Genomic DNA, 27,342 nt, shown 5'->3' on the forward strand with positions numbered 1-27,342 from the left:
TATCAACCCATTTTAGTGTAACTAACAATGCAAGCAGTAGCAATTTATGGGAAAAGGTGATAACGCTTACCTGACTTTCCATCATTAGAATCACTGTACCTTACTGGGAGGAAGAGGAGAGTGGGAGAGGGGCCTGGCGGGTCAGTGTGGTGCAAACAAACCAGCAGAACTGCCAGGATGCATCAGCAGAACTACTGTGCATTGGTACCATGCAATGTTCCTTGCTGTCTTTCCCTCTCACCTTCTGGTGAAGCTGATGGAAGCTCAAATAACCAATCAATCAGTTTATTACGGTCAGAGACCAGGACGCTCCCTTCTTACCCTCTCTGAATGCAACAAATAAGCTATTTCAGAGTTCGAACTTCATTGGAATATGTTCTTACAGCCACACATATACCATATTTTTCCATGTATTTTAGGCTTTCCCCCTAAAAAATAATGTCAAAAATTAGGGGGTGTCTTATACATGGATAGTGCCGAGGGTGGATTTTCTCAAAATAGGGGGCATCTCATCCATGGGGGCATCTTATAGACAGAAAAGTACGGTTACTTAGGCATGCAAGCACATCGCCAGAGCAATGCTGCCTGTCTGGGTTACTGAGCACACTCAGATCCAAATCTCTATTTTGGAATAAGCAGATATGTCTTCTCACTAAGTTAACGTATCCAGTACTTCAGTGATCTAGTGCTCCCACAATGAAGCCTTCACCTCATATCCAGCAGCTGGAGAAGATATTGGAACCCCAATACACCAACCTCTGGTGCCACCTCAATGGTATCTTTCTTTCATTCAATATTCTACTCCTTTTCTCACATACCTTGTTCTCAGTCAGCACTGATCTGCTTTAGGGTGCCCTCCTGTGTTATTGGTCTCCAGAGATTGCACTGCAAAGGTGAAAAATGTTTCAGAAGAAAAACGTTAACGCTAAAGGGAAATAGGAGGAAAAAAGGAAAAAAATATTACTAGTTTTCTATGATTTCTTTATAACATCGCCAACATAAGGGCTTGAGGGCAAGGAATGAATTACCTTACACAAGCGTTAAGTATGGACTATCAAAACAGAATTCAGGAATCTAGATTCCCAACCTTTGCCAAACACAAGCATAAGACCAAAGGTCAATATACCATCCAATCTTCTTACAGCAATAGGCAGGCAGATGCCTTCAAAAGCTCAAGGACAGCATAATGGGTTTCTCAGCTTTGTTTGAACCTACCATTTCATTTTAAACCCTATTTTTCTTTCCCTCTATTCTAGAGATCAGCAAAGCCTGTTCATTGTAGCAGCTCAGAGTATTCCTCACCCAGGGCTACTGGAAAAACCTCCAGACTGTAATTTGGAGAACTAGATGTAACCATTCGTTGCCTTTTTCTGCTTCCAGTACTGGACACCCAGCAGTCTCTCTAAATATGGAACAAAGTATCCTGCAGTTTCTCTCTATAGTGGGAGTAGAAACACATCTATAATATTTCAGGAGCTTGTGATTATACTCTGGGGGGCAAGGGGCAGATCCCTGGTCCCTTTCGGAGACTTTTGCCAAAAGAGTTTATTGCTGAATCAATCATAGAGGAAGCACTAGGAGCCAAAAATCTCAAGTCCCTTTTGTCTCATGTATTTCACAGAAAATTTAGGAAGGTGGCCAAAATCCAAAGAGACTGCCTAATGCAATGAATATAACTATGCAACAACAAACTTACAGTGGTGCTATGCTATCTGGAATATCAAAAAGTTGGCGCAGAAGACTGAATCTCTATTGGCAGGATGTCCCACAGGACTGGGCTGATAACTGTAAAGGCTCAATTTCTCATTGTTGTAAAACAAGACTCATCAATTCTGGGAAAGACCAAAGATGCTCCTGCGTCTTGTTGGAATAAGATAGCTCCAAGGCAATTGAACCAATGATTCTTAGCCTAATACAACAATGCATTGTTGCCTAGTTGCAGAAATATGTGGATCTCAGAGCATCACCAGAGCAAGGGTTACCCAGGGTCCCACTCAGAGATTGGGACATTGTGCAACAATACATTTCAGGTCTGTTTGCTCCAGACCATTGCAGTTACACTGTTCCTAGTTCATCAGTGAGCCTGGTGCTCTAATGCAAACTGAATTCTACTTTTGAATGTTATATAATGAAAAATACAACTTTACCAATATAATTTTTCAAAGAAGACAAACAACTTTATTAAACAAATAAAATAATGTCATTTATAATGTTTTTAAACCATAAATATGCACAACATTTTTGTCATATCAACAGTTCAAATACCATTGCGTTCAAACAATAAGGTAAGAATGGCTAGGCAGTGGTCCTCTGAATATTGTTGGACTACAATTCCAATCACAGTAACCATGGGCTACACTGGTTGGACACATGTCCAACAACATCTGGAAAGCCACAGGTTAATTATTATTATTATTATTATTATTATTATTATTATTATTATTATTATTTTATATTTCATACCCCACCCTTCTGGCTTGGTTTCCCCAGCCACTCTGGGTGGCTTACAGCACAAATATTCCTGCCACTACCAGGAAGACCCTCTGCCTGGTTCCCTGTAACCTCACTTCTCGCAGTAAGGGAACTGCCAGAAGGCCCTTGGAGCTTTATGAAAAGCTTATCAACCAACCACACACCCATCAAGAAAGCAGGAGAGGTCTGGGAGTTATTAACAGATACAAGTTTTGGGGAGAGAGTTCAGCTTTCTCCCATCAAGGATCAATGGGAGAAAATGCACTGGTTTTTCAACTGGCCCATAGCCTTCTTCATGTCCTGATTCCTGAGAGTATATATAATAGGGTTGAGTGCAGGGGTGACTACGGTGTAGAATGTGGAGGCCATTTTGTCCACACTGGTGTTGGAGAAGGGTACAAGATAGACAAAGAGGCAGGGCACAAAAAAGAGGCTGACTACAGTCAAGTGAGAACTGCAGGTCGACAGAGCCTTCCCTCTACTCTCCTTGAAGCGGCCTTGTAGGCTGACCAGGATGACACCATAGGAGATTAGCAAGATAAGGAAGCAAACCAGGGAGAGGAGGCCACTGTTGGCTGCCATTAGTATCTCAGTGACATAGGTATTGACACAAGCCAATTTGACCACCTGCGGAACATCACAGTAGAAATTGTCCAGTTCATTTGGTCCACAGAATGGGAGTCGGAGGACCAGGATGAGCTGGGTGGCAGAATGGATAAGACCTCCAATCCAGCAGGATGCGAGAAGTCTCATGCAACGTTGGCGGTTCATTGTAGCTGTATATCTCAGTGGGTGGCAGATGGCCACATAACGATCATAAGCCATGAGAGTGAGAAGCAGCATCTCACTACCCCCAAAGAAGTGAAGGAAGAAGACTTGGGCCATGCAGCCTCCATAGGAAATGGTCTGGCCATAGCTAACCAGGTCTGCCAGCATTTTAGGCACAGCCACAGAAGCCAAGGAAGTATCAAGAATGGATAAATTAGACAAGAAGAAGTACATGGGGGACAGAAGGAGGCGGGGCTCTGCATGTACAGTCACCACAATGAGGAGGTTGCCCACAAGGGTTGCTGTGTAGCAGGCAAAGACCAGGACAAAGAGAAGGAGCTGGATGGAGTGGGAATGGAAGAGACCCAGGAGCACAAACTCAGTGACACTGGAAGCATTCATGGAGATGGCTGGACCTGGGTGGGAGAGAGGCAAGAAGGTGTTAGTTACTATTGGCAGCTCTAGACAATCTATTCCATACTGTTCAAAGACAGAACAGAACAACTTCCTATTGTGATCTATAAGTATTACAATAAAAAAATAACATCATATAATTATATTCAGTAAAGTTAATTCATTTTATTGCATTGCACAGGGACATATTATTACAACATATCTATTTAATGTATTAGAATACAAACTCAATTAGACAGGGCATCCTCAAAGTCCCTCAACATATTACTTGGATTATACGGATATTATTTCACTAAGCAAATCAGGGAGATTCAGTCAAGTCTTTTCTGCCAAACCAGCCATGAGGAAACTAATATTAGAAAAAGGCAGGTGGAATTATCATCCCCAATGCACTGTGGTCCTTTGGGGGGAAACAAATATACAGAATTTCATTCATGCTTACAAACACAATTTCCAGTTTTTGTTTTTTAGCATAACTTCATAATGAGAAGTTCCTTTTGCAAGGGAGACCTGAATCAAAATGTTGCCATGTGCCGGTACTTAGAATTCTAGCTAAACCATTCCATTTCCCTCTCGCCATTGTTTCCTTACATGACCATTATACACCATCAATGCTCTTTGGGTTGTTTAGGGCATCCCTCCCACCACATTGTGGAGCTTCTTTCTTCTTCTACAATTTCATGCCTACATCTGCTCTCCCATCCCTCTTGTGCATGGCTGGTGTCATCTGAGTATATAATGAATGACACTCAGCCTAAAGTTCAGGGAATGATAATAGCTAATTTCCCCTATCCACTAGCATCAAGTTATACATTAGTGGAAGATTCAAAACTCAGAAGATTTAAAACTCAGTCTTCAATTAATCTTTTTTCGCCCTCTCCCCCCCATATCAGCCATATCAGCCCACCAGCCCCTAGATGAAGTTTCACTCATCCCTGAAGCTATCATCAAAATACATTTGCTACTGAACCAGCTAAAGAGTGAATATATGACTCAAGATTTACACACCTCAAGAGACTGATGCAAGCAGGGCTTTTTCTAGTGGGAGCTCACTAAAACTCAGTTCTAGCACCTCTCAGGTGGGCGCCATTGTCATGATAAGAGAACAAGGGAGGCATTCATGGTGAGTTTCGGCAACTCTTTTTCTAGAAAAATAGCACTGGATGCAAGTAATTATTTGAGTCAAGTGTCTTGCACTGTTGCAAACCTTTCCATCTCTACACAGAAATATATCCTATTATATTCAATAAGACCTACTCCCAAGCAGTGTGGATAGGATAGAAGCTTGGATTATCTGATGGATAAATAATTCATTGTCAGTTACTACCAGTAAATGCACATTAAATTAGAAACTGTTTATATTCCGTAATTGGCCAATTGTTATTTTGTCAAAATGAAAGCTGGGGAAAGTTGTAATTCAGATGCTCAATGAGGCAGGTTCATGTACATGGGAACATAGGAAACTGTTCCATACGAAGTCAGGGCATTAGTTCACTAAGCATTGGTTCACCAGCAATTTAAATAGGATTCTTCCCCCCCCCCATCCTTACCTTGAGATGCCAAAGAAAGAACCTGGGAGCTTTTTCATGAAGAATATATTCTTTACAAGCGCATCCTAACAACCCATGTCAGCATTATCAGGTTCAGAGCAATATGCCATCCCAACCACAGCCAAGAGCTAAGAATGCAGTGACACTGCCCAAACAACCCCTGGGACATTGAACACACTCAGCTCCAAATATCTTATTTTCTGTGAGCATTATCCCTCAATACCTTCTTCTCACTAACGTCAAGACATACATCAATGGTGTGCCCCCTAGTGCCTAGTGCCCCGCTCCCAAAATGAAGATTCCACCATCTCCAGCAGCTTGAGAAGATCCTGCAGCCCCAATACACAAACATCTGATGCCCACTTAAGAAAACCTTTCATGGCTTCAAGTCTCCCTCCCATTTCCCATGTACTGTTTTTCATTAACCAGCACCGATCTGTCTTAGAATATTCTCCAGGGTTGTTTGTCTCCTGAGATAGCACTGCTGGGAGGAATAAGGATTCAGGGCAAAAGTGTTAAGCATGGAGGAAAAGGTGAGGAGAAAAGAGGTCCTTTTGGAGGGAAGAACCATAGCTCAGTTGTAGAGCTTTTCATGCAGATGGTCCCATGTTCAATTCCTGGCAAAACCAAACAGGGCTGGGAAAGACTCCTGGTCTTAAACCCTGGAGAGGAGCTGCGAGTCAGAGTGGACAATACTAAGAAAGACAGACCAATGGTTTGATTTAGTATAGGTCTGCTTCCTATGGTCCATCTGCTCCTGGTCTTCTTGGGCTTTTTCCCACAACATCAGAGCTTAAGAGCAGGCAATATATCACTCACAAGAGAATCAAATCAGAAATGTTGAAATCCTGATCCTCAGCTTTTCTGTTCACTCTTAAGCAAAAGCATAGGAATTGGTCTGTCTTCCTGGATTCAACCAAAGGTCCATCTCGCTGAGCAGCCTGTTTACAATAATGGGCAGGCAGATGCCTTCAAAAGCTGTCAACAAACACAGCATTTTCTTTCTTTGTCCCTAATCATTCCTACCATCATTTCCAATGCCCTCTTTATTTCTAGAGCCATGAGTCAGAGATCAGAAATACTTCCTCATGGTAGTAACTCAGATGATTCATTATGCAGGGGTGTAGGTAAAATACACAGACTATTCTTTGGAGAACCAAGAACACCCATAGCAGTTATCTTTGTTGTTGCCTCTCTACCAAGGAAACTGGTGACGTGCTCATTTTCTCTACGGTGAACCAAGATACACACCTGGAATATTTCAGTGGCCTATGATTATGCCCTGGGGGAAAGGGGTCACAGAGGTAGATCCCGGATTCCCATGCAGATGCCTTTGCCAACAGAGATAATTGCTGGATCATAGAGGTAAGGCTAGGAGACAGAAATCTTGAGTCCCTTTTGTTTTGTGTACTAGGAAGAAAATGTAGGTTTGAGATCACAATCCAAAGAGACTACCTGATAAGATGACTACAGTGGTGCTATCTTACCTGGAATAACAATATAGTCCCATCACACTGGATTTTGTGAGTTGTGGTTAATGTTTCTTTGAGTCCAATCCCTTCCCAGGACGTGTACTAAGATGCCAGTACAGGTCATTTTAATGTTGAACCAAAATGGAGGGCACATTTTGTCACCCAATTTCCCTGCCAAAGCTCCTGGTTTTCTATTACATCTTTCATTCATTCCTTTGTAAAAGCAGTGCTTTTTTCTGGGGTACCCCTAAACATTTGTGTTGCCCCAACGGACTGACCGACATGACAGCTATCTCCATAGTAGCAGTGCAGATTGGAGCTCCTTCATTCTCCCCGTCAGTGCCCAGGGAGGGGAGTCTGGGGTGGCTGCAGTGGAGGAAAAGGCCCTCCTCCTCTTGCCAGGCTAGAGCCAGCTGGCGAGCGCTCACCCCTCCTTGCTCAAGCCAACCCTGCCATCACCATCACCAGGGGCCTTCCTGTCCTCTCAGCACCTCTGCTGCCTCGAGTCCCTTGTCTGGGGGTTGGGGGGAGTAACCAAAATGAGAGTACCCCTAAACATTCTTAAAGAAAAAAAGCACTGTGTAAAAGGATGTGTAATTGTGGGGAGAGGAGTGGATGTTGGACAAAAGTATTTCTAAGGCAATTAATCCAAGATGTTGACAATCAAATCAAGCATAGATAGCTAGTTGGGGCAAAGCCCACTTCAATGTCCTTTCAAATATCATTTCTATTGAAAATAAAGCACTGTGTATGGATAATAACTAGATGTGCATTGGATAATGCAGCTGCCAGACAACTACATTGCTTTTCTTCCAGTGTGATTGTTATCTCCATCCACATTCGTCTACAATGAATCATGACTAAGAAACTATTCTCTTCAGCTGAATGTGGAGGGAAGTTTTGCCCTAAAGCTGAGATTCGCAATGCAACTGCCATAGCAAGACAGGGAGTGTTGCCTCATCATGTGAGCAAAATGAATGCATTCCCCTTTCCATCTCCACAGATGGCCAATGAAAATACATCATTTATGGATTATCATACATGACGTTGTTGGAATTCAGTTTGCAGGGGTCTGGAATTTCGGGGTCACACTTTAATGAAGCTGATATAATATCCATCTACAAATAATAATAATAATTTATTTATTTATACCCCGCCCATCTGGCTGAGTTTCCCCAGCCACTCTGGGTAGCTCCCAATCGAGTGTTAAAAACAACACAGCATTGTTGACTCTGACTATGTATGAGTATAGGATGCTTTTTCTGCACAGAAAAAAGCTGAAAATGGCAGAACATGGAAAGTGGAGTCAAGTTTGTTTATTAAAAGGCTACATTTGTGTTCAGATGGTAAATGATGATGTGTTCACCCTTTACTAAAACACACACATACACTGCCTATATAAGCACAGCTGTTTGGGGTTTCCATTGAATTATTTTTTATTGTATTTATAAAATTTCAGAAACACACACAAATCACACTAGTGAGTTTATCACTTTATGAGGGAAAAAACATGCCCACAGATAATCTTTTTAATGTACTATTTCCAGTCAGTTTGCAAAACAGATTATTCGTTTTACTTTGTTTTATGACATATTTTCAATGGATTCTGCCAAAATGAAATTATAATTTAACTGCATTCCAGAAGCATAGCTGGATATCTTTGGAATGCTGAGCGCCAAGCACTGAGGTCCTCCTTGATCCTGCTTAGATACTGGTCATCCTGACTGGTCATTAAGGGTTGTATCCAATGCTATCTGTGCAAAAACAGATCAGATTTCTGCTAGCACAATTGGACTTTACCTTCTTCTCCTAAAAGTCTGCTTTCGACGGTTCCTCTGGAGGAGATTTTGGGGGTTATGCAAGGGGAAAGAGAGGAAGGTTAAGTCACACTATACAAATAGATGTCAATTCATTCAGTGTTGCATTCTACCCTGTGGACTCCAACTGTAAATACATTCATTTTAATAAATTTGAACACATGCTTGGGTGTTTTGTGACACGTGTTTCCTTCAGCCTTATTAAACTACCATCTTTCTCCTCAACCATCTTTCCTTTTTCCTCAGCAACCTGCCCATGGCTTCTTTCACCTGGTCATTCCTCAGGCAGTAGATCAAGGGGTTAAGAAAGGGTGTAATTGCCGTGTAGAAGAGTGTGACTGCCTTGGTGACTGCTGAATGAGTTTTTCCACTTGGAATCAAGTACATCGCTGCTACTGAGCCATAAAAAAGTGTGACCACAACTAGGTGAAAAGATATGGTAGCAAAAGCTTTCCTACAAGTACCTTGGTTAGAGGTTTTCATCAGGGTAAGAATCACAATGCCATAGAATAGTAGAACAAATAAGACATTGATTAAAAACAGAGCATGCATAAATATCTGGCAGACAAGGGGAACATTTCCGAGTGGGGGGCAGGCCAGGGACAAAATGGGCCCAGGATCACACAAAAAATGGTCAATGATGTTAGGTCCACAGAAGGACAACTTGGAGATCAAAATCACTGGGATAGGGTACCACATGAAACCAACAACCCAACATGCACCTACCAGAGCAGAACAGGAATATTGGGACATAATTTGTGGGTAGCGAAGTGGGTGACAGATGGCCAAGTACCGGTCTAAAGCCATGGCTGAGAGGAAGAAGCATTCAGTGTTGCCAAGTGAGAAGAAAATGTAGAACTGGAGGAAGCAGGCATGGAAAGAGATGAGCCCAGGAGGAGACACCAGGTCAAAGAGCAGTCGGGGCACAGTGGTGGACACATAGCACATCTCCATCCAGGAGAAGTTGCTCAGCAAGATGTACATGGGGAGCTGAGCCAGGTGGTTATCTAGGAAGACCACTGCAATGATGGTGATGTTCTCAGCCATAGTGACCATGTAGAGAATGGCAATGAAGACAAAAAGCAAGTATTGTTTCTGCTGTTCAACTTCAAATCCAAGCAAAATGAATTCCTGCACCACAGTTCCGTTGGCCATCTCTACCTGGAGTCAAATAATATAATCACTATTGCACAGCATAAAGAGGTATACAGTTGTTTAAATACCATTAGCTTACATTGGGGGGAGGGAAAGGTTGTTCAGACTTGCCATTTCAGAACACTGTGGGGCATTTCTTCTGCCCACCCTATGTTACAGTTCACAAGTTATTATTCACCCAAAGCACCTGTTTTTCCTGGTTAAGTATAGAAATAACATAATGCACTTAAAATATAGTGCTTTGAGGCATTTAATTCTGATATCCTAGAGCTTTGCATATCCCCAGTTCTGCAAAAGTCTCTCTCCTCTCACACACCACTGAATTCAGAAATAACACCAAACTGATAATGTGCCCAGCTTACTTGATTTTAAAATGATAAAGCAAGTGCAGCACAAAACCTTGATTTAAATAACATATTTGAGATTTATTGTACAATATACATGGGAAAGAGTTTGTTCTTTGAAATATATCTTAGAACCAATGCTGCTGCTGTTTTACAGAAGTTAGATGTCATTCTATTGTTATGCATTCCCAAATGCCTTGCCCATCCTTTTGATGGGAGAACAACAGGTATTTGAGTTGCAGCTTCTACATTTCCTTTATTTACAAGTATAAAAGCAGAATTGAAATAAATAGGGTCCTGTAAGAATGCAAAGTAACTGGAACTCCTGCTTCAAGTCTCCTGAAGAAGACAACTAAACCACAATAATGCTTCTTAAATTCAAACTCCAACTCTACTCAATGTCCCTCTAACTACAAATAATATTACCTCCTGAAAGAGATATTTTCTAGCCCAGTGTTTCCCAACCTTGTGCCTCCAGATGTTTTTGGCCTACAACTCCCATCATCCCTAGCTAGCAAGACCAGTGGTCAGGGATGATGGGAATTGTAGTTCAAAAACAGCTGGAGGCCCAAGGTTGGGAAACACTGTTCTAGCCATTAGAAGTGCACCTATTATACCTATTCACAAGTTATCAGTCACACAAAGGGGAGTTTCCGGCCAATAATTTAAGCAATGCACATGCAAGTTGTGGAGGGGGTCTGCATGAAGGGAAACAGTTGGCTCAAACCCTTTGACTTAATAAAATCTGGGATCTAAAATCCAGGATGTAGCTTAGAATCATTGGCATGTCCCATGATCCTTTCCTCTTACTCTAAATTCTCCCCACAATCATTTTGCAATCTTTTCTCAAAATTCCTAGAGGAAGCCACCCCACGAGAAATGACATTCAAATCCACACCCAAGTTTCCCACCCAAGTTTCTTTTTTGCTGGCAATGACTCCCATAAGAAGATCCTTACTAGGTCACATCAAAGGCTCACCTAGTCCAGCAGGTGGCCTATAGGAAGCCCACAAGCACAACACAACTACAAAAACACTCTCCATACCTCAGTAGGAGTCAAAATGCTGCTCTGTCATCCAGGAAAAACTCACTAGATGTTCATGACATGATTTGGGGGAAAGGTTGTCAATAGGAGTTAAAACATTGACCCATAAAGTAGAAGGCTCATCAGAAGTAAAGCAACAGAATCTGGTGTGGAGGTTAGTCTTCTCTGTGCATTTAACTGGTAGTTGTCTTCCAGACAGATGGTGTGAAGGACATAAAGGACCATACTGCAGTTCTGGAGGAAATTAAAAGTCACCAGATATATGTACATGCAGACTAGAGTTCAAATACCCCGATCAGTATCGACTACAGCTTTAATCAGAAACTGAAATGAATCTTGGGAATATCTCCTCCAGGAACAATTAAAAAAAAACAGCACCCTTTGGGAGTGGGATGCAATGTTATGCCACAGGCTGCCTCCCTCCACTTTGGTATGATGCATGCCTCCTGTTTTTCCAAAACACTACCTCTTCAAAATGTTCTTAAAGAACAAACTGAATGGCCAAAGCTCGGAGCACATGAACCAGAGCTGGTGTGGTGTATTGTTCTTAATATTATGATCATTAATTTATAGAGTGCCAATAATTTTCTAAATTCTGCTTACTGATTGGAAACAATTTTGTCTCTGCCAACAGGCTTCCATTTGAGAAGATGTGACACAAAAGGGGAAATGGAATGGGGAGGGGAAAGGTAAACAGGCCAACTCAGTTACCAGTTCTAAACATTTATGTAATTGGACTTGCTGTAGCAACTTCATGTTACAGTACCAGCACCTTTTTTCTAAAAGAAAAGCACTGCGATCAGCTAACTTTTTAGTTCCCATGGAACAACCAGCTCCCCTGGGCCATTACTCTAGGGTGTCATATATTGCAAAGAGGATCTGGTATATATTGTTACAAAAGTTAGGTGCATCTCCTTCTCTTTGTGGAGAGTGGTGTAGCAGGGTCAGGTGGTACCCGGTGCAGAAATTTTTTGCCACCCCCCTCACATTGAAATTCCCCCTTCCTCCCTTTACCCCCTTGTGAAAGACAGCTGTGCAGGCAGCTATCCGATGTAGATCCCAGCTTCTCACCCTTCCTCCAGTCCAAGGCGACGCGTGTGCAGCCAGGTTGTCACATGGCCTCCCTGAGGAGGAGAGGAGGAGGCAGAGCCACGGCCAGGCTCAAGGGTTGGTGATGGTGTCCTGGAGGTTTGGGCTCGCACTGACTTCTCCCCCCTCCCTCAGCCTCCCCCCCCCCCCGCTTCTCCTTTCCTGCCAAGGCAACCGGTGGCGGCAGAAGGAGCGTGGCAGAATTGTTTGCCTGAAGCCACTGCTTTCTTTTGGGGACCCCCCTCATGATGACACCTGGGGCAGCCTGCCTCTACCACACCCACCTTCCTCCTCCGCTGTTTGTGGAGTGGTAGCAAGTCCATAGAGCTCCAGCCACTCACCCAGGATCTGTGTTGCTTTGGAGAATTGAGACATGGTGGGAGACTGCCGTAGCTTTAAGAAATATGGTTTATTTACCTAATTACACCTTCCGTCTGCATGGAGGGAGTCCAAGTCTTATATCAAGTTCATTTCAAGAGGAGCTTATCCCCCACAGAAGTGCAACCAGCCTTCAACTAAGATATTACCCTGTCTCTTTTCCCCCTTCTTCTTCTCAGCAACCCCTGCTCAAGACTCTCATTTCCTGTTCCTTCAAAGGGCAAAGGGTTCCTCTCAGATGGCCCATCAAAACCTTTTGTCATATTAACAGATTTGCTATCCACTAAGCCAGCCAAGCTGATTTGTTATGAGGAATGTTCTGCAACTAAAAGTTTTAATTAAACTTATGGGCCTTGACAATGTTTTATTTCCAAAAAGGAGTCAGTTTTCATGCATCTACAATCGTGGTGTGGTCCCCCTTTCCATAAACAATTATTCATTCCAGAAATACCTTAATCAGAATCAGTTTTGTTTGAAGGAGAGGAAATCAGACATTTGTGCTATTTTGGCAATATTTGTTTTATTTCCATATTTGCAAGTGAAGAATAAGTTGAGGCAAGCAGCAGAAACCCTGGGAGAGGCACCCTGCACCATTCAGCCTACACTTCCCTCCATGATGGACCTTTCTGCATCTCTCTCTGCCGCTGCTATTTCTTCACACACTCCTACACACCTACACTTCATCCTTTCAGAGTGGGAACATTAACAGAGGGACTTCCTGTAACATCATCAAAACCCTTAAAGGGCTTAAGCAATTTGAGAGGATATGTTCTACATACACTACTATGTTGATTGATTTAACTTAAAAGAGGGATGTGTACGTCTTGGGATAAATTGTATGTCTTGGGATAAATTAACTTGATCTGAGGTTGGTCAAAATGGCTCTCAAGGTCCCTTCCAGCTCCATGATTCTATGATCTCTTCAAATGGGCATGTTGCTTTGTTTTAACTTTATTTTCCCCTCCTCACAGCATTTTTTATACCATGCCCTTCGTCATCAGCAGTCGTGAAATTCTCCTTAGCAACTTGCCCAGAGCCTCCCTCACCTGATCATTCCTCAGACAGTAAATCAGCGGGTTCAGAAAAGGCGAAATAGCAGTGTAGAAGAGCGTGGCTGCCTTTGTGGCCCCTGCTTGGCTTTCCCCATGTGGAATTAAATACATAGCTCCCACTGTGCCATAAAAGAGGGTCACCACTAAGAGGTGCATAGATACGGTGGAGAAGGACTTCTGACGGCTACCTTTGTCAGAGGACTTTATCAGGGTAAAAATGACTATGCCATATGATAACACAACAAATAATACATTGACTGAAAACAAAACATGTATGATGACCTGGCATATAAAGGGAACACTTCCAAGAGGAGGACAAGCCAAGGACAGAATTGGCACAGGGTCACACACAAAATGGTCAATGATGTTAGGTCCGCAGAAGGTTAGCTTGGAGATCAAAGTAGCTGGGACAATGTAGGCCAGAAAGCCAAGGACCCAACAAGAGGCCACCAAGGAATAGCAGGAATTTGGGGACATAATTTGTGGGTAGCGTAGTGGGTGGCAGATGGCCAAATATCGGTCCAAAGCCATGGCTGAGAGGAAGAAGAATTCAGTGCTACCAAGTGAGAATAAGAAGTAGAATTGGAGGATGCAGGCATGGAAGGAGATGAGCCCAGGAGGAGACACCAGGTCAAAGAGCATATGGGGCAGAGTTGTGGTCACGTAGCATATCTCCAGCCAGGAGAAGTTGCTCAGCAAGATGTACATGGGAAGCTGGGCTAAGTGTGCATCAAAGAAAACCACTGTGATAATGGTGATGTTCTCAACTAAAGTGACGATGTAGAGGATGGTAAAAACAATGAGGAGCACTAATCGCTTCTCCTTCTCAACTCCAAATCCCAACAAGATGAATTCCTGCACTGTGGTACTATTGACTATCTCCATCTGTAATCAAAAACAGAAGCAGTATCATACACCTTCAGAGAAGTATCGGTTTCTTCACCTACCATGGGCCTGTCTGCCTGTTTCCACCAACAGATAAAGGGAACACTTCCAAACAGCTATGAAATTTAGGGAGTGCAGTAGGGCCTTTCCTTCCTTGCACCATTTGTAGCAGATCACAAGTGAATAGTTAAGCGAGAAAGCATTGTCCACAAACACCCCAAGAAACTCAATGCTGAACTATAATATGGCAATGAATGCACTCATAGACCTTGGGCTTTGTTTTCCTCTCTTACTGCAGTGATGATACTGAATAACGGCTAGCTGTTGGAAAATCCTTCTCCTTTCAGTGGACCGAACTTGCCCCTTTTTGCTACTTTGGTGCTACCTTGAAAAATGTGTGTGATGACAAACACAATGTTACAGCCAGTCTCCATAGCCATGCAGTGAAAGGAAAGTTTACATCTTTAGAAACAAGCAAGGAACAAACAAAAATCCACAGTCAAGAGGCCCAAAGCTTCCAAATAAATAAAAAGATAATTAATATAATGTTCTTGAAATTGCAGAATAGTAGAATATTGCAACAAAGGAAGGTGAAAATTTGCACTAAGTAATTAAGAATTCTAATTCATGGTCAAATACACAGACACATAAACATATAAACATATTCGACATGTACACACCTAAGTTGAATATCATTGGAAATGTAAAAACAAATGGCATTTAAGGTTCAAATCTAATTATTTTTAGTGCATGTATATTTCATTTTTTGGAGCACACAAAAATCACACAGCTAAGACTCTCATATTTAATGATATTAGAACATCCATTTTTATTACACGTAGAAAATTATTTTAGCTTGAGTGTTAGGCTTTGTATTTTAGTCCTCAAAGAGAGGTCAAGTGAACTTCTTTGTCATGCAGGAACAGACTTTGGAAAATTTTTGTAATATAGCACCCCATCCAAGGCCAAAACTTGGAGCTCCCAAATGGATCTTCTAAATTATGTATCTTCTCAATTGTGTACCCCCTCAGCTCAGTGCCCTTTGGGGGGAGGGGAGACTGCTCAAACCTTCCTAAATCTTGCACTGTATCATGCCATGTGGTTGCCAAACTGTCAGAGACCAGAAGTCAGATTCCTATTCACCCGGGAATGGAGGAAAGAAGCAGAGCAACTGCAGAAGCACTGCTATCAGAGGAACCTTGTGGACAGGAAGGATTTAGCACTGCGTTCCTCTGACTCAAATATCTCTTTTGTCGAGAAACCGAAATGTGATGTTACAGCAGGAGATTACTGGAGGAGATTGAGCACCTTTAAGTGAATCAGCAACTTGCAGCACAGCTAGAGTCAAGGGTCAGGCTGTACCTGCTACTGCTGCTACATAACAGATCAGTTTAAGCTTAACTGTGATCTTTCTCCTCAGAAGTCTTGCCTCAACAACCTTACCAGTGCCTATTTCACCTCAGAAAGGAAGATCAGTGGGTTAAGAAGAGGTGTGCTGACAGCATGGATAAATGTTGCTGCTTTGCTGATATTTGCCAAGGACAGAAGTGGCTCACAACCATACCATAAATTGTCATTTATGTCAGGTATATAAAAGGATATTTTGGAGATCAGTTCATACTGGCATCAATCTTAGATCTATTTTAGCTTTAGGAATTTTTTTTAAATTCTGATAGTTACCTCAAGTGTTTTAGGCCTAGCACTCTGGTTCCTAAAGGGGAAATGGAGTTTCTTGTGGCCTTGTTGACAAGTCTTTGTAAAATAAAAATTAATTTTGATTTCTAGTCTCAGAAGAATTTATTCTAGGCAACCCTGAGATGTTTCCTGGCTTGAATCTTGACTGGACAATATAAAATATGGGGGAGGAGATGTGTCTGTCTTACTCAACTCTAAATACTTAAGTTTGGAGAGACAGTTCTGAAAGACTGGTTTTGTCCTACTTTTGTCTCAACACGTCACCTTATTACCTTTCTCCTCCACAACCTGCCCATAGCCTCTTTCATCTGATTGTTCCTCAGACAGTAGATTAGAGGGTTAAGGAAGGGTGTAATAGCTGTGTAGAAGACAGTCACTGCCTTCACAACCTCTGACTGACTTTCTCCACCTGGAATACAATACATCGCTCCTACTGTGCCATAGAAAAGTGTTGCCACCATTATATGAAAAGATATGGTGGAGAAGGCCTTCCTTCGACTGCCTTGGCTAGATGTGTTTATCAGATTAAGAATCACAAAGGCATAGGATAGCACAACAAAGAAGATGTTGCTTAAAAAAAGAGTATTAATGAAAATTTTGCAGACAACAGAAATGTTCCCAAGAGGAGGGCAGGCCAAGGATAGAATTGGACCAAGATCACACATAAAATGGTCAATAACATTAGGACCACAGAAGGACAACTTTGAGATTAAAATAACTGGAATGATGTAGCCCAGGAAGCCTCCAGTCCAACATGAACCCACCAGGGCATAACAGGAATGCCGGGACATAAGTTGTGGGTAGCGCAGAGGATGGCAGATGGCCAAATACCGATCCAAAGCCATGGCTGAGAGGAAGAAGGTTTCTGTGCAGCCAAATGAGAAGAAGAAGTAGAACTGAAGGAAGCACTCATGGAAAGAAATTACCCCATAATGGGATGCCAGGTCAAAGAGCATACGGGGCACAGTGGTAGATACATAGCACATCTCCATCCAGGAAAAGTTGCTGAGCAGGATGTACATGGGAAGCTGGGCCAAGTGGTTATCTAGGAACACCACTGTGATAATGGTGATATTTTCAGCCAAAGTGAGCATGTAGAGAACGGTGAAAAACACAAAGAGCAAAAATTGTTTCTGCGACTCAACTCTAAATCCCAGCAAAATGAATTCTTGGACTGTGGTTCCATTGGCTATCTCCATCTGGAAACACACAACAGAAGAATTGTCACATACTGTATGGAGGTGTTAAAAGTATGTGTACCCTTTTGGTTTCTCCTGAAAGACAAAGGCTTAAACAGGCATGTCACCAGGTAGCACAGTGTGGTGTTCCTTCTCCACCTACTTGTGGTACAGATCTTATGTGATTACTCCTCAAGAGCAACTATTTTTCAGATTGACTCTAAATTATATCAAAAGTCTAACTCCCAAGAATGAATTTACAAAATACTCAGCTATTTCCTATCAGATTTCTGAGAGAGATTCTCCTTGAACCTGGGATGTGTTTCCATGGGAACTAGATATTAACTGTATTCCTTAAAATGTAGATGGGATAAACTGTCAATTTTGGTTTCTCCCTGTTTCTTTTTTTCAAACTTACATTCAGTTTTCCACATTTTCACACCAGTTTGTGATTATTATTTCTAAGTCCTCGTGAAAAATCACCAGCATTTTAGTGCTAATATTTCCTAATATATACTTTCTATCAATTGTTTCTTAGCATGCACATTTTTGCAAAGCAATTTTCCCCAATATAATACATGTTTGTATCTTATTTCCACTAATATATCCATTTTATATGCACTTTACCCTAGTATATGTATTTTTCTACACATTACTTGTCCAGATTGAACTGCAAAATTTGGTTCATTAAAAGTTCTCCTTTTAATGTACATTGAATTGAATTTTTCACCCATTCCTATCTGCTTCCCTTAAATCCATAGGGATATCTAAAAGAAGGCATAAGGCAGAGCTTTCCCTGCCAACTAAGAATGGGGTAATCCTGGTGCCTTTGAAGGAAACGAAGGGATCAGCTTTCTTCCCAGCCAGCTTTCCATTATCTTGGTAATAGGCCCCATATCTAAACTTCCATTGGTCGCAGCATGTTTCCTCCGTTCAGCAAAATGCTTACCCTAAGTCTGATGTCGGAATCTTGTGGGAGAAATGCTGCTCTCTGAACACTATTGACACTCATCTACAGCATTGATGGAGCAAAGGATGTAAAGACATAATGGTTTGGTGAAAGAAAGATTCAAGATACATGTCCTTGGGCATGCAGGCAGACCAAAGCTTCAATGCCACTGAATAGTTCTGGCTCTATTTTTAATCACTGACTGACACAACCCTTGGGAAGATCTCTCTAAGGAACTAAGCTATTTCTCAACAAAGAATCTCTGGGAGATGCAATTCCACCTTATTCCCCCCTCTCCTCACTATGTTGCATGGATTCTTTTCTCTGTTTCTTCTTTGTTCTATATTAAGTTGTGTTAATTCAAGTTGTTGTCTGCTTCCTCTTTACCCAAGCAAAGAGGCATCTTGACTGGGACTCATTTCCTTTGGGGGAGAGAACCCTACCAATTATGATGTTTTGGCAATGTCTACTTTACAAATGAAGGCAAGCAGGCATGTTGCCTACAGCCCTTGCAATGGTTTACTTGGTTGCTGTATTCAGGGCCAGGGAGGAATTTTCTCCTGCAAGTAAATTGGCTGGCTTGTACACTTTTGTGTATCTCAGCAACCTCCACAACTTTGTTGGATAAGGTATTGGGTTGGAACCTTAGTCACATGGGTATCCCATTAGAAAGGGATGTGGGTGGCACCGTAGTCTAAACCACTGAGCCTCTTGGGCTTGCCAATCAGAAGGTCAGCATTTCGAATCCCTGTGATGGGGTAAGCTCCCATTGCTCTGTCCCAGCTCCTGCCAGCCTAGCAGTTAAAAAGCACGCCAGTGCAAGTAGACAAAGAGGTACCACTGCGGTGGGAAAGAAGTTAATGGTGTTTCCATGCGCTCTGGTTTCCATCACAGTATTCTGTTGTACCAGAAGTGGTTTAGTCATGCTGGCCACATGACCCAGAAAGCTGTCCATGGACAAACACCAGCTCCCTTAGTCTGAAAGTGAGATGAACGCTGCAACCCCATAGTCGCCTTTGACTGGACTTAACTGTCTAGGGGGTGCTTTGCTTTTACCTCTTTATTCAGGAGGGTTGTTTCTGTCTGGGGGTCCACTGGGGGACCGATGGGTCAATACAACTTTCCCAATGGCAGCCTGTGCAGGGTTGTGACATCTAGTCTATATTGGGGGTCAATATAACCTTGCACGTCCCAGTGCAAGGTTAGCTCTACCAGGTTCCTATCAGGTGGGCTCCTCGATGCTGGATACATGCCCAATGCCTTTTCCAAACCTATTCTTTTCCGTGACCAATAAAGTTCTGACCCAGTTCAATCAAATACCAGTCTCCTGTGTTGATTCCTTTGGCCCTCTCTTCACCTGTTATGGCTGTTATGCCCTTGTGCTGGCAATCCAAGGATACATTCTAGCCAGACAAAAACATTCAAGAAGGGTATTAGACAATATAACAACGGTCCTGAAAGACTTTCATTGGCCCCCAATATGTTTCCAAGCACAATTCAAAGTGTTGGTGTTGACCTTTAAAGCCCTAAACAGCCTCAGCCCAGTATCCCTGAAGGAGTGTCTCCACCCCCATCGTTCTGCCCGGACACTGAGGTCCATCTCCAAGGGCCTTCTGGCAGCTCCCTCCCAGTGAGAAGTGAAGTTACAGGGAACCAGGCAGAGGGCCCTCTTGGTGGCGGCACCTGCCCTGTGGAACTCCCTTCTATCGGATGTCAAGGAAATAAACAACTACCTGACTTTCAGTAGACATCTGAAGGCAGCCCTGTTTAGGGAAGTTTTTAATGTTTGATATTTTATTGTGTTTTTAATATTCTTTTGGAAGCTGCCTTGTTGTTGTTGTTATTGTGCAGTGGTGATGTAGGGTGAGCCCAGAGGGTAAGGGTTGTGGCTAAAGAAGAGTGTGGCCTACAGAGAGTACCAGGGGCCATATAGCAGGTGTTTCCAAACTGTGGTCTGCAGACTGTTGCAAACACTTCCCTCACTCCTTCACCCAGGGAGATTCACACTGATTCCCAGAGAATTGCTAGTGAAGGACTTGGGAAACAAGCAGTCAACAAAATAAAAAGTGGCATAAACACCACTGAAAACCATTCTATTTATTCTAATTTTCATTGTTTTATTTTTTTTTCTCTGCCCCACTTTGATATTAAATAACAAACTTTATTACAAAAGTAAATATATATTACCCCCATGAATAATATTCCAGGATTCAGATTACATTTATTTAAAATTCAGTGTAACATACACATAGATTTAAGAGTTTCTTATTTAACATAATATTCAATCTACTATAATATATAAAATTAATCTTTCATTTACAGCATTCATTACTTTCTATAACCTATAATCAAAACAAACAACACCATCCATTTGATCCACATTGAGATTTCTGCAAAAACTTTCTTCCATTTTTTCAACTTCTGGGCATTGCCACCACATGTTTAGGTAGTTGCCTATCATTTGTCACTCTCCAGCATATTGGAGAGGAGCCTGGGTTGAGGAAAGCCAATTGCCTACATGTCAAATACAAAAAAATGTGTTAATTTTAAGGATAACAGCCTTGCAAATGCTGATATTGATATGTAAGGTGTGGTCCATCACCTAGCCCTCTAAAACGTCTACCTCATCCTTTATTGGTTTGGGAATGATCCAATATTTCTGTATCTCAAGGGCTCACAGAAAGTTGCTCCAGCCAACCAATGACCTGATGCAGAGTCATTGGTGCAAGGAGGTTTCATTATATTTTAAAGGTTTGCTCAAGTTTTAATTCAAAAAAGGAGGACTCATGGGATTTTTTCCCCAAAATGAGGGCCCCATCTACTGATATTAACATCCAAGAATGTTTTAGAGTCATATGAGTTCTAAAGGCAACTGGATTTTGAACCAGCTGAAGTTGCAAAGTCTTCAAAGGCAGCCTTACTTTAGTGCTTTGTTGTTGTAATCCAGTTTAGAAATTACCAGAGCACGGAGTATCATGACCAAGTCATTTCTGTCCCAAAGGGCCCATACCTGATGAACTAGATGGAGCAGTAGATAGGCACTTCTAGCTGCTGGTGGTACCTGGTACTCAAGTGACAATGGTGGATCCAGGATTTGCTTAAGAAAGAGATACATTGCCATTTCCTTCAAGGGAGATGGCACTCTGCCCTCCACCAGCGTAGCAGTGACTAATAAATTTACCCAACTCCCACCTCAATTACACAGTAGCAGCAATAGGAACATTTAAAGCTACCTTAGACTAAGTCAGATAACTAGTCCATTGACTGGCAGCAGCTCTCCAGCATTTCAGGCAAACGTCTCTCCCAGCTACATGGAGATGCCAGGAAATAAGGCAGAATCACTTTGCATGCAAAAGCTAGAACCCTTCGCCCAAACAAAGTAGTAGTAATAAAATAACATGGACCATAAGATGATTGTTCTTCATCTTGTTACAGTTAATTTATATATTGAATTCTATACCACAGTCTCGAAACGTTGTATGCATGAGATAATTAAAAGCAGTTATAAACACAAAGCAACAAATAAGCCCACCCTCCTACCTTTGGCTTTTATTCCAGATAAAATACCTCCATTTCCCCTCCACTTTCCTACATCACCCTCTTTGTTCTCAACAACCGGTACAATGCTTCCTTCACCTGATCATTCCTGAGACAATAGATGAGGGGGTTGAGCATAGGGGCAAAAGCAGTATAGAAGAGAGCCATCACTTTAGCGTTGTCGCTGTGACTCTCTCCACTGTGCCCTATATACATAGCTGCCACAGATCCATAAAAGAGTGTCACCACTGCTAGGTGGGAAGACACTGTAGAAAAACCCTTGATGCCAGTGCTCTCCTTGGATCTTTTTGCCAGGGTGAATACTACACATGCATAGGAGACCACAATGAACAGGAAAGTAACCAGAATCACAGAAGAGCTGACAAGGAAGCAGATGAGGGGGAGGTGCCCCAGGGGAGGACAGGCCACAGCAAGGAGTTGACCAGAGTCACACACAAAGTGATCAAGTATATTGGAGCCACAGAAAGACAACCTGGAGATCAAAAACACTGGTACAATGTAGCACAGGAAGCCCAAAATCCAACATGCAGCCACCAGGACATAGCAGAAATCTGGAGACATAATTTGTGGGTAGCGCAGTGGGTGGCAGATGGCCAAAAACCGGTCCAAGGCCATGGCTGAGAGGAAGAGGCATTCAGAAGTACCAAGGGAGAAATAGATGTAAAACTGGAGGAAGCAAGCATGGAAGGAGATGACCCCACCTGGGAAGGACAAGTCAAAGAGCATCCGTGGTGCAGTGGACGTCACATAACACATCTCCAGCCAGGAGAAGTTGCTCAGCAAGATGTACATGGGCAGGCAAGCCAGGCGAGCATCATGAACCACTATCATGATGATGATGAAGTTCTCAGCCAACGTGAGGGTGTAGACTGCTGTGAAGAAGATGAGAAGGAGCAGGCGTCCCTGTGGTCCAACTTGGAAGCCCAGCAGAATGAATTCCTGCACCGTGGTCCCATTGGCCAGCTCCATCTGGATCACACACAAAACCGCCTGGAGGCTAGTCTTGCATTTTCAGTGGTAAACTAAGGCTATCTAATGTTTGGAATGGAGAAAGTCTTTGTGCTGGGTGGACGAAGGGAAAGTTAACAATTTTGTTTAACTATATTTGAAGTGGCAGGTGTGGGCTGACTTGTTCTGAGTGATGTATTCCTTTCAAATCCTTTTTTAATCTACTAATATGCTTTAAACATAGAGGTGGCAGGGGTGGGCTGACTTTAGAATCCTTTTTTCCTTTAGATTCCTTTTTAGTCTACTAATATGCTTTAAATATAGCAGGCAAAGTTCACATCGAGGATCTCTGGACAATTATACAGTAGCTTTCAGGCACTCCTGAGAATGCAATTTTGCTTGAGAATATAAATAACTTTCTGAATCAGTAGTCAGGTCCAGTATTCTTTACAAACCTCCTAGTAATCAACACTCACTGATGGTCAACGTGAAACTGACCAAAAATCTCCCAGCCTTCTTTCTACCTAAACATTGTTTATGGTATGTTAAGCAAATAGAATATAACAATATGAATTTGTTTCAGCTGGCTTTGTCCTCTGAAGCATCAAAAGTACTGGAATTGTCACAGGTTGCATCTTAAAAAACCTAGCCTTCTAAAATTCCCACCACACCCCTTCTTGGTTTGGGAATAACCCAATGTTTCTGTACCTTAATAGCACACAGAAACCTCCTCCAACAAACCAAAGACCTGGTGCAGATAAAGTCCCAGTATTCATGGTGCTCAGATGCTTCATCCTTTAGCTCAGGGCTGACTTTGGTAGTTGAGAAAGAAAAGACTGCATTTATTTTAAAAGTTTGCTGAAGTTTTCATTCAAGAAAGGAAGGACTCTTGGGAACTTGCCTAGCAAGGCTAATTTCGTTTCCCTTCAAAACAAGGTCTCCTTCGGGATTTCTGAAGAACTTGTAATGTATAGTAGCTTTGTTTACTTACGTGCTGAATCCTCCACATTGGAACTATTGGTATTTGCTCTCTTTTTCTTTTCTTTTTTCTTAAGTAAAAATGGATTTCTATGTTTAAATATAGCTTAAAATACAGACAGCAAAAAGGGTAGAACAACAAATAAAACAAGACCACTGGTTAAGGGAAATAAGAAAGTCACTGATTAGACTCCTTAGAGAATTGTGTGGAAACCTGAGGGACAATTAGAGTAAAACAGTCTAAGGAGGAATTTGCAAACTATTGAGGATGTTTGGTTGTGTAAGTTATGTAGCCTGATCATAGTCTGAAAACAATGTTTTGGGGGTTTTTTAGGTGAAGGGGCAAGGCTCAGAGGTAGAGTACATGCTTGAATGCAAAGGGTCCCACGTTCGGTCCCTGGCATCTTCAGACAGGGCTGAAGACCCTTGGCAGAAGCTCTGAAGAGCCCCTGTCAAGTATGTATAGAGAATACCAGCCTAGATGAGCCAAAGGTCTGATTCAGCATATCATCATCATCATCATCATCAAATTTATTATCCTGCATTCACCAGCCAATCCCAGGGTGGCTTACAACCATTTAACGTTGTATACACAGTTAAACCAAATTGGAATCAAAGCAAAAGGGTGAGTCTAGTGAAACCAGGGTAAGTAGGTGTCTCTTCAGCATTCATCAAATGCTGTATAGTGATGCAGCTCTGTGGGGAGGGAATTCCAGAAGACAGGAGCTGCTCTCTCTGGGAACTCTGAGTGATCTCTCCCTGGGAACTCTGAGTTCCACCCTACCATACATTTTACAGAAATTCTATGGAAATTTAATAATCATGGCTTCCCCCACAGAATCTGGGAACCATAATTAACACTTCCCAGAGCTATAATTCCTAGCACCCTTAACAAACTACGAGACTTGTGGAAACAAGTAGTGGTGGACAGATACTTTCTTTACTGATGCCCCATCCATGTGAAAGGCACAGTAATGTGATTTCATATCTGTTCAGTCAAATATAGGCTGAGATGTATGCTACCTGCACTCTGTCTGTCAACCATTCTGTTTCATCTCATGTGTAACCAGGTCACAAGACTACCAAAGAGATCAACTTGCTCCACTCCACAGCAATGATGAGGGCAGTCAGGAGCTATAGGGTCCATGGTTTGATCCATCTCACCAAGCTACAGTGTGAAATGAGCCCCAATAGGAGCACCAGCCATGTCATATGAAAAGACCTTCAAAGAATTCAGGAATCGATCCACTCCTACAGCACAAAGTAGACATTTTCAGCCCAAAGCTCAGTTGGGAATATGTTCCCCAACCCCACTTTGTGGCAAATACAACATCAAGGATTTGTGCAGCCCCATATTTGTCATAGAGGCCATGAAGTCATGAGACTGCACATTTGAGGCAGCCTCACCAAGGCTATTGAAGTCCCTCAACACTACTGTGATTGGGTTATCCAACACGGCATCTAAGACACCTCTGCCAGCACAGTTAGGGAGGTCATAGTACTGTGGAGTGAATGGAAGACAAACAACACCCTTATTCAGTGGCGTAGCATGGGTTGTCAGCACCCGGGGCAAGGCAAGTAATTTGCGCCCCCTAACCCGTGGATTTGCGCCCCCTAACCCATGGATTTGCGCCCCCTAACCCCCAGATGTTGCGCCCGGGCCCCCCCCCCTGCACCCCCCACGCTACGCCACTGCCCTCATTCTGTCTCTCTGGCCCAACACAATCCCAAACAATCCCTCAGACCCAGACACTGTGTAAATTACTTTCATAGTGAGGGAGATGGAATTGCTATGTATGATATCAGGTGGTTGGTGCTGCATTGAGTACAAGAGTGGACACTGCTGGAGTAGCAGAGGGCAACCAGGTCTCAGTTGTAGAGGTCAAGTTACCTCCCTCATCAATTATCAAATTTTGGATAGATATTTCCTTCTGGGCAGACTTGGTATTAAGCAACAATACTTGACTAGGGGGTCAGCTGACCAGCACCCCCACATTCTGAGATATAGTGGGTAAAGAAGAAGGGACTAGGTTTTTGATATAACTAGTGCCCTCTTGCCCCATCCCCCATATACCTTCAATCACCGGTACCATCACAAGGGTGGCAACCCTTCTCCCCTCTTCCCCCTATCCTTGACCCAGGTACATGATTCCCTTAACTCACCTCTAAGCATAGTGATAGAATGCAGACTAAACAGACAGATCCAAAAATCCCAGGAGGAAACCACCCCACCCAGAGCGCTACCCAGGGACTCAATAGTGAAGGGCTTGGGAAATTAACAACTAGAAAAAAGAAAAGTGGAATAAACAAACCCTGGGAATTACTCTTAATTTCATTGTTTTATTTAGATGGCCCTTCAGCCAAAGTTCTCAGGACAGGATACAATGAATGAAGTAAAATGCAGCATAAATCAACAGACAAATTATCCAGCTCCCACCTCAATTATACAACAGCAGCAATAGAAACATAGGCAGCTGCCTTATACTGAGTCAGGTCATTCTTCCACCTAACAAAGTACTGTTTACAATGTTTGGCAGTAGCTCTCCTGGATTTCAGGCAAGTGTATGTCTCAATTGCCTGGAGATGCCTTTGATTGGACCCAGAACCTTCTGTACGCAGTCAATACTCTTCCACTGAGCCACAACACTTCACCAAATCCATAATGTGGATTTCCTATAGGCAAGACCATAAAATTGTTGTTGCTATTCGTATAAATACAATTAATATATTACTTGTCTTTCAAACCACCATCTCAATGTGATTTAAAGAGAGTTAAAAGACATTAAAAACAGAAGTACAACAAATACATTTAAAAAAGGATGAGGAGCCTAACTAATGGTAAAGACTCATTTATTCATCTACGAAAGTCTGCTGGAACAAAAATGTATTCAGCAGTGATGGAAGCTAAATGAATAATCAAAGCTAAAGAAAACAGAGCTGGCTCCACCGTACTGGAAATTCAAAGAAGGACAGTGATATCATGAGGAGGTGGATTGCTTCCAACAAGTTATTTCTTTGATGCCTTATGTAGAACCAATATAGGGGCATGAAACTGCTTAGTGACTAATATTAAAATCCTTCTAGGCTGTATCCTTTAAGGAGTTAATAAGGTATAGAAATGTATTAGCTCATGATTAAGGGCTGCTGGGTTTCTGGTTAAGACCAGGAAGAGCAGTGGTGGGTTTTCCTTCCTGGCCACTGAATTATAGCACTGAACAGCTGCCAGTTACCTTAAGTGCATAGGGTTAGCACAGGAAATTGAGCTTTCTCCTTGGCTATCAGCCAGTCCTTTAAAGTCACACATAGGCTCTGCACTTAGCAGCCATTAAGGTAGAAGATGAGGTAGCTTCATCTTAAGACATGAAAACTGTATATAAAGCTGAGTGAAATTGTCAGACAGACCTTGAGAATAGGAAGGACTTGAGAGGATGTAACTTCACTCTCAGGAGTTTTGTACCATTGCACAGGAGATGATCTCCCAGCAACTGAAAGGGTGGTATGTTATATCTGCTTTTCTGTGCTTTCTGCTTCATATTCTCATCTACCAATAAAACATGTTGAAGTACACACTTGGTATATCCTTTATTGCCTATCC

At 42.4% G+C, this 27,342-nt stretch overlaps 4 protein-coding genes across 4 annotated transcripts; all 4 read right to left on the reverse strand.

Moving 5' to 3' along the window:
- Window positions 1–2,718: 2,718 nt before the first annotated feature.
- Window positions 2,719–3,642, reverse strand: LOC309354601 (olfactory receptor 4Q3-like; the record flags this gene model as incomplete). Its single annotated transcript, XM_081884833.1, has 1 exon — window positions 2,719–3,642. The coding sequence occupies one exon, from the start codon at window positions 3,640–3,642 to the stop codon at window positions 2,719–2,721; it is 924 nt and encodes a 307-aa protein (XP_081740959.1).
- A 5,052-nt stretch (window positions 3,643–8,694) lies between these two features.
- On the reverse strand, window positions 8,695–9,639 carry LOC309354721 (olfactory receptor 11H6-like; the record flags this gene model as incomplete). The annotated part of the gene is made up of 1 exon (XM_081884984.1): window positions 8,695–9,639. Exon 1 carries the CDS (start codon window positions 9,547–9,549, stop codon window positions 8,695–8,697), a length of 855 nt encoding a protein of 284 aa, XP_081741110.1. The 5' UTR covers window positions 9,550–9,639.
- Window positions 9,640–13,481: 3,842 nt separating this feature from the next.
- On the reverse strand, window positions 13,482–17,335 carry LOC309354722 (olfactory receptor 11G2-like; the record flags this gene model as incomplete). The annotated part of the gene is made up of 2 exons (XM_081884985.1): window positions 13,482–14,112; window positions 16,968–17,335. The coding sequence occupies 2 exons, from the start codon at window positions 17,333–17,335 to the stop codon at window positions 13,482–13,484; spliced, it is 999 nt and encodes a 332-aa protein (XP_081741111.1).
- A 4,516-nt stretch (window positions 17,336–21,851) lies between these two features.
- On the reverse strand, window positions 21,852–22,790 carry LOC309354666 (olfactory receptor 11G2-like; the record flags this gene model as incomplete). Its single annotated transcript, XM_081884932.1, has 1 exon — window positions 21,852–22,790. The coding sequence occupies one exon, from the start codon at window positions 22,788–22,790 to the stop codon at window positions 21,852–21,854; it is 939 nt and encodes a 312-aa protein (XP_081741058.1).
- Window positions 22,791–27,342: the final 4,552 nt, after the last annotated feature.

This window comes from Podarcis melisellensis, assembly GCF_964234715.1.
Source record: "Podarcis melisellensis genome assembly, chromosome: 13".
In the NCBI taxonomy this organism is placed as follows: Eukaryota; Metazoa; Chordata; class Lepidosauria; order Squamata; family Lacertidae; genus Podarcis; species Podarcis melisellensis.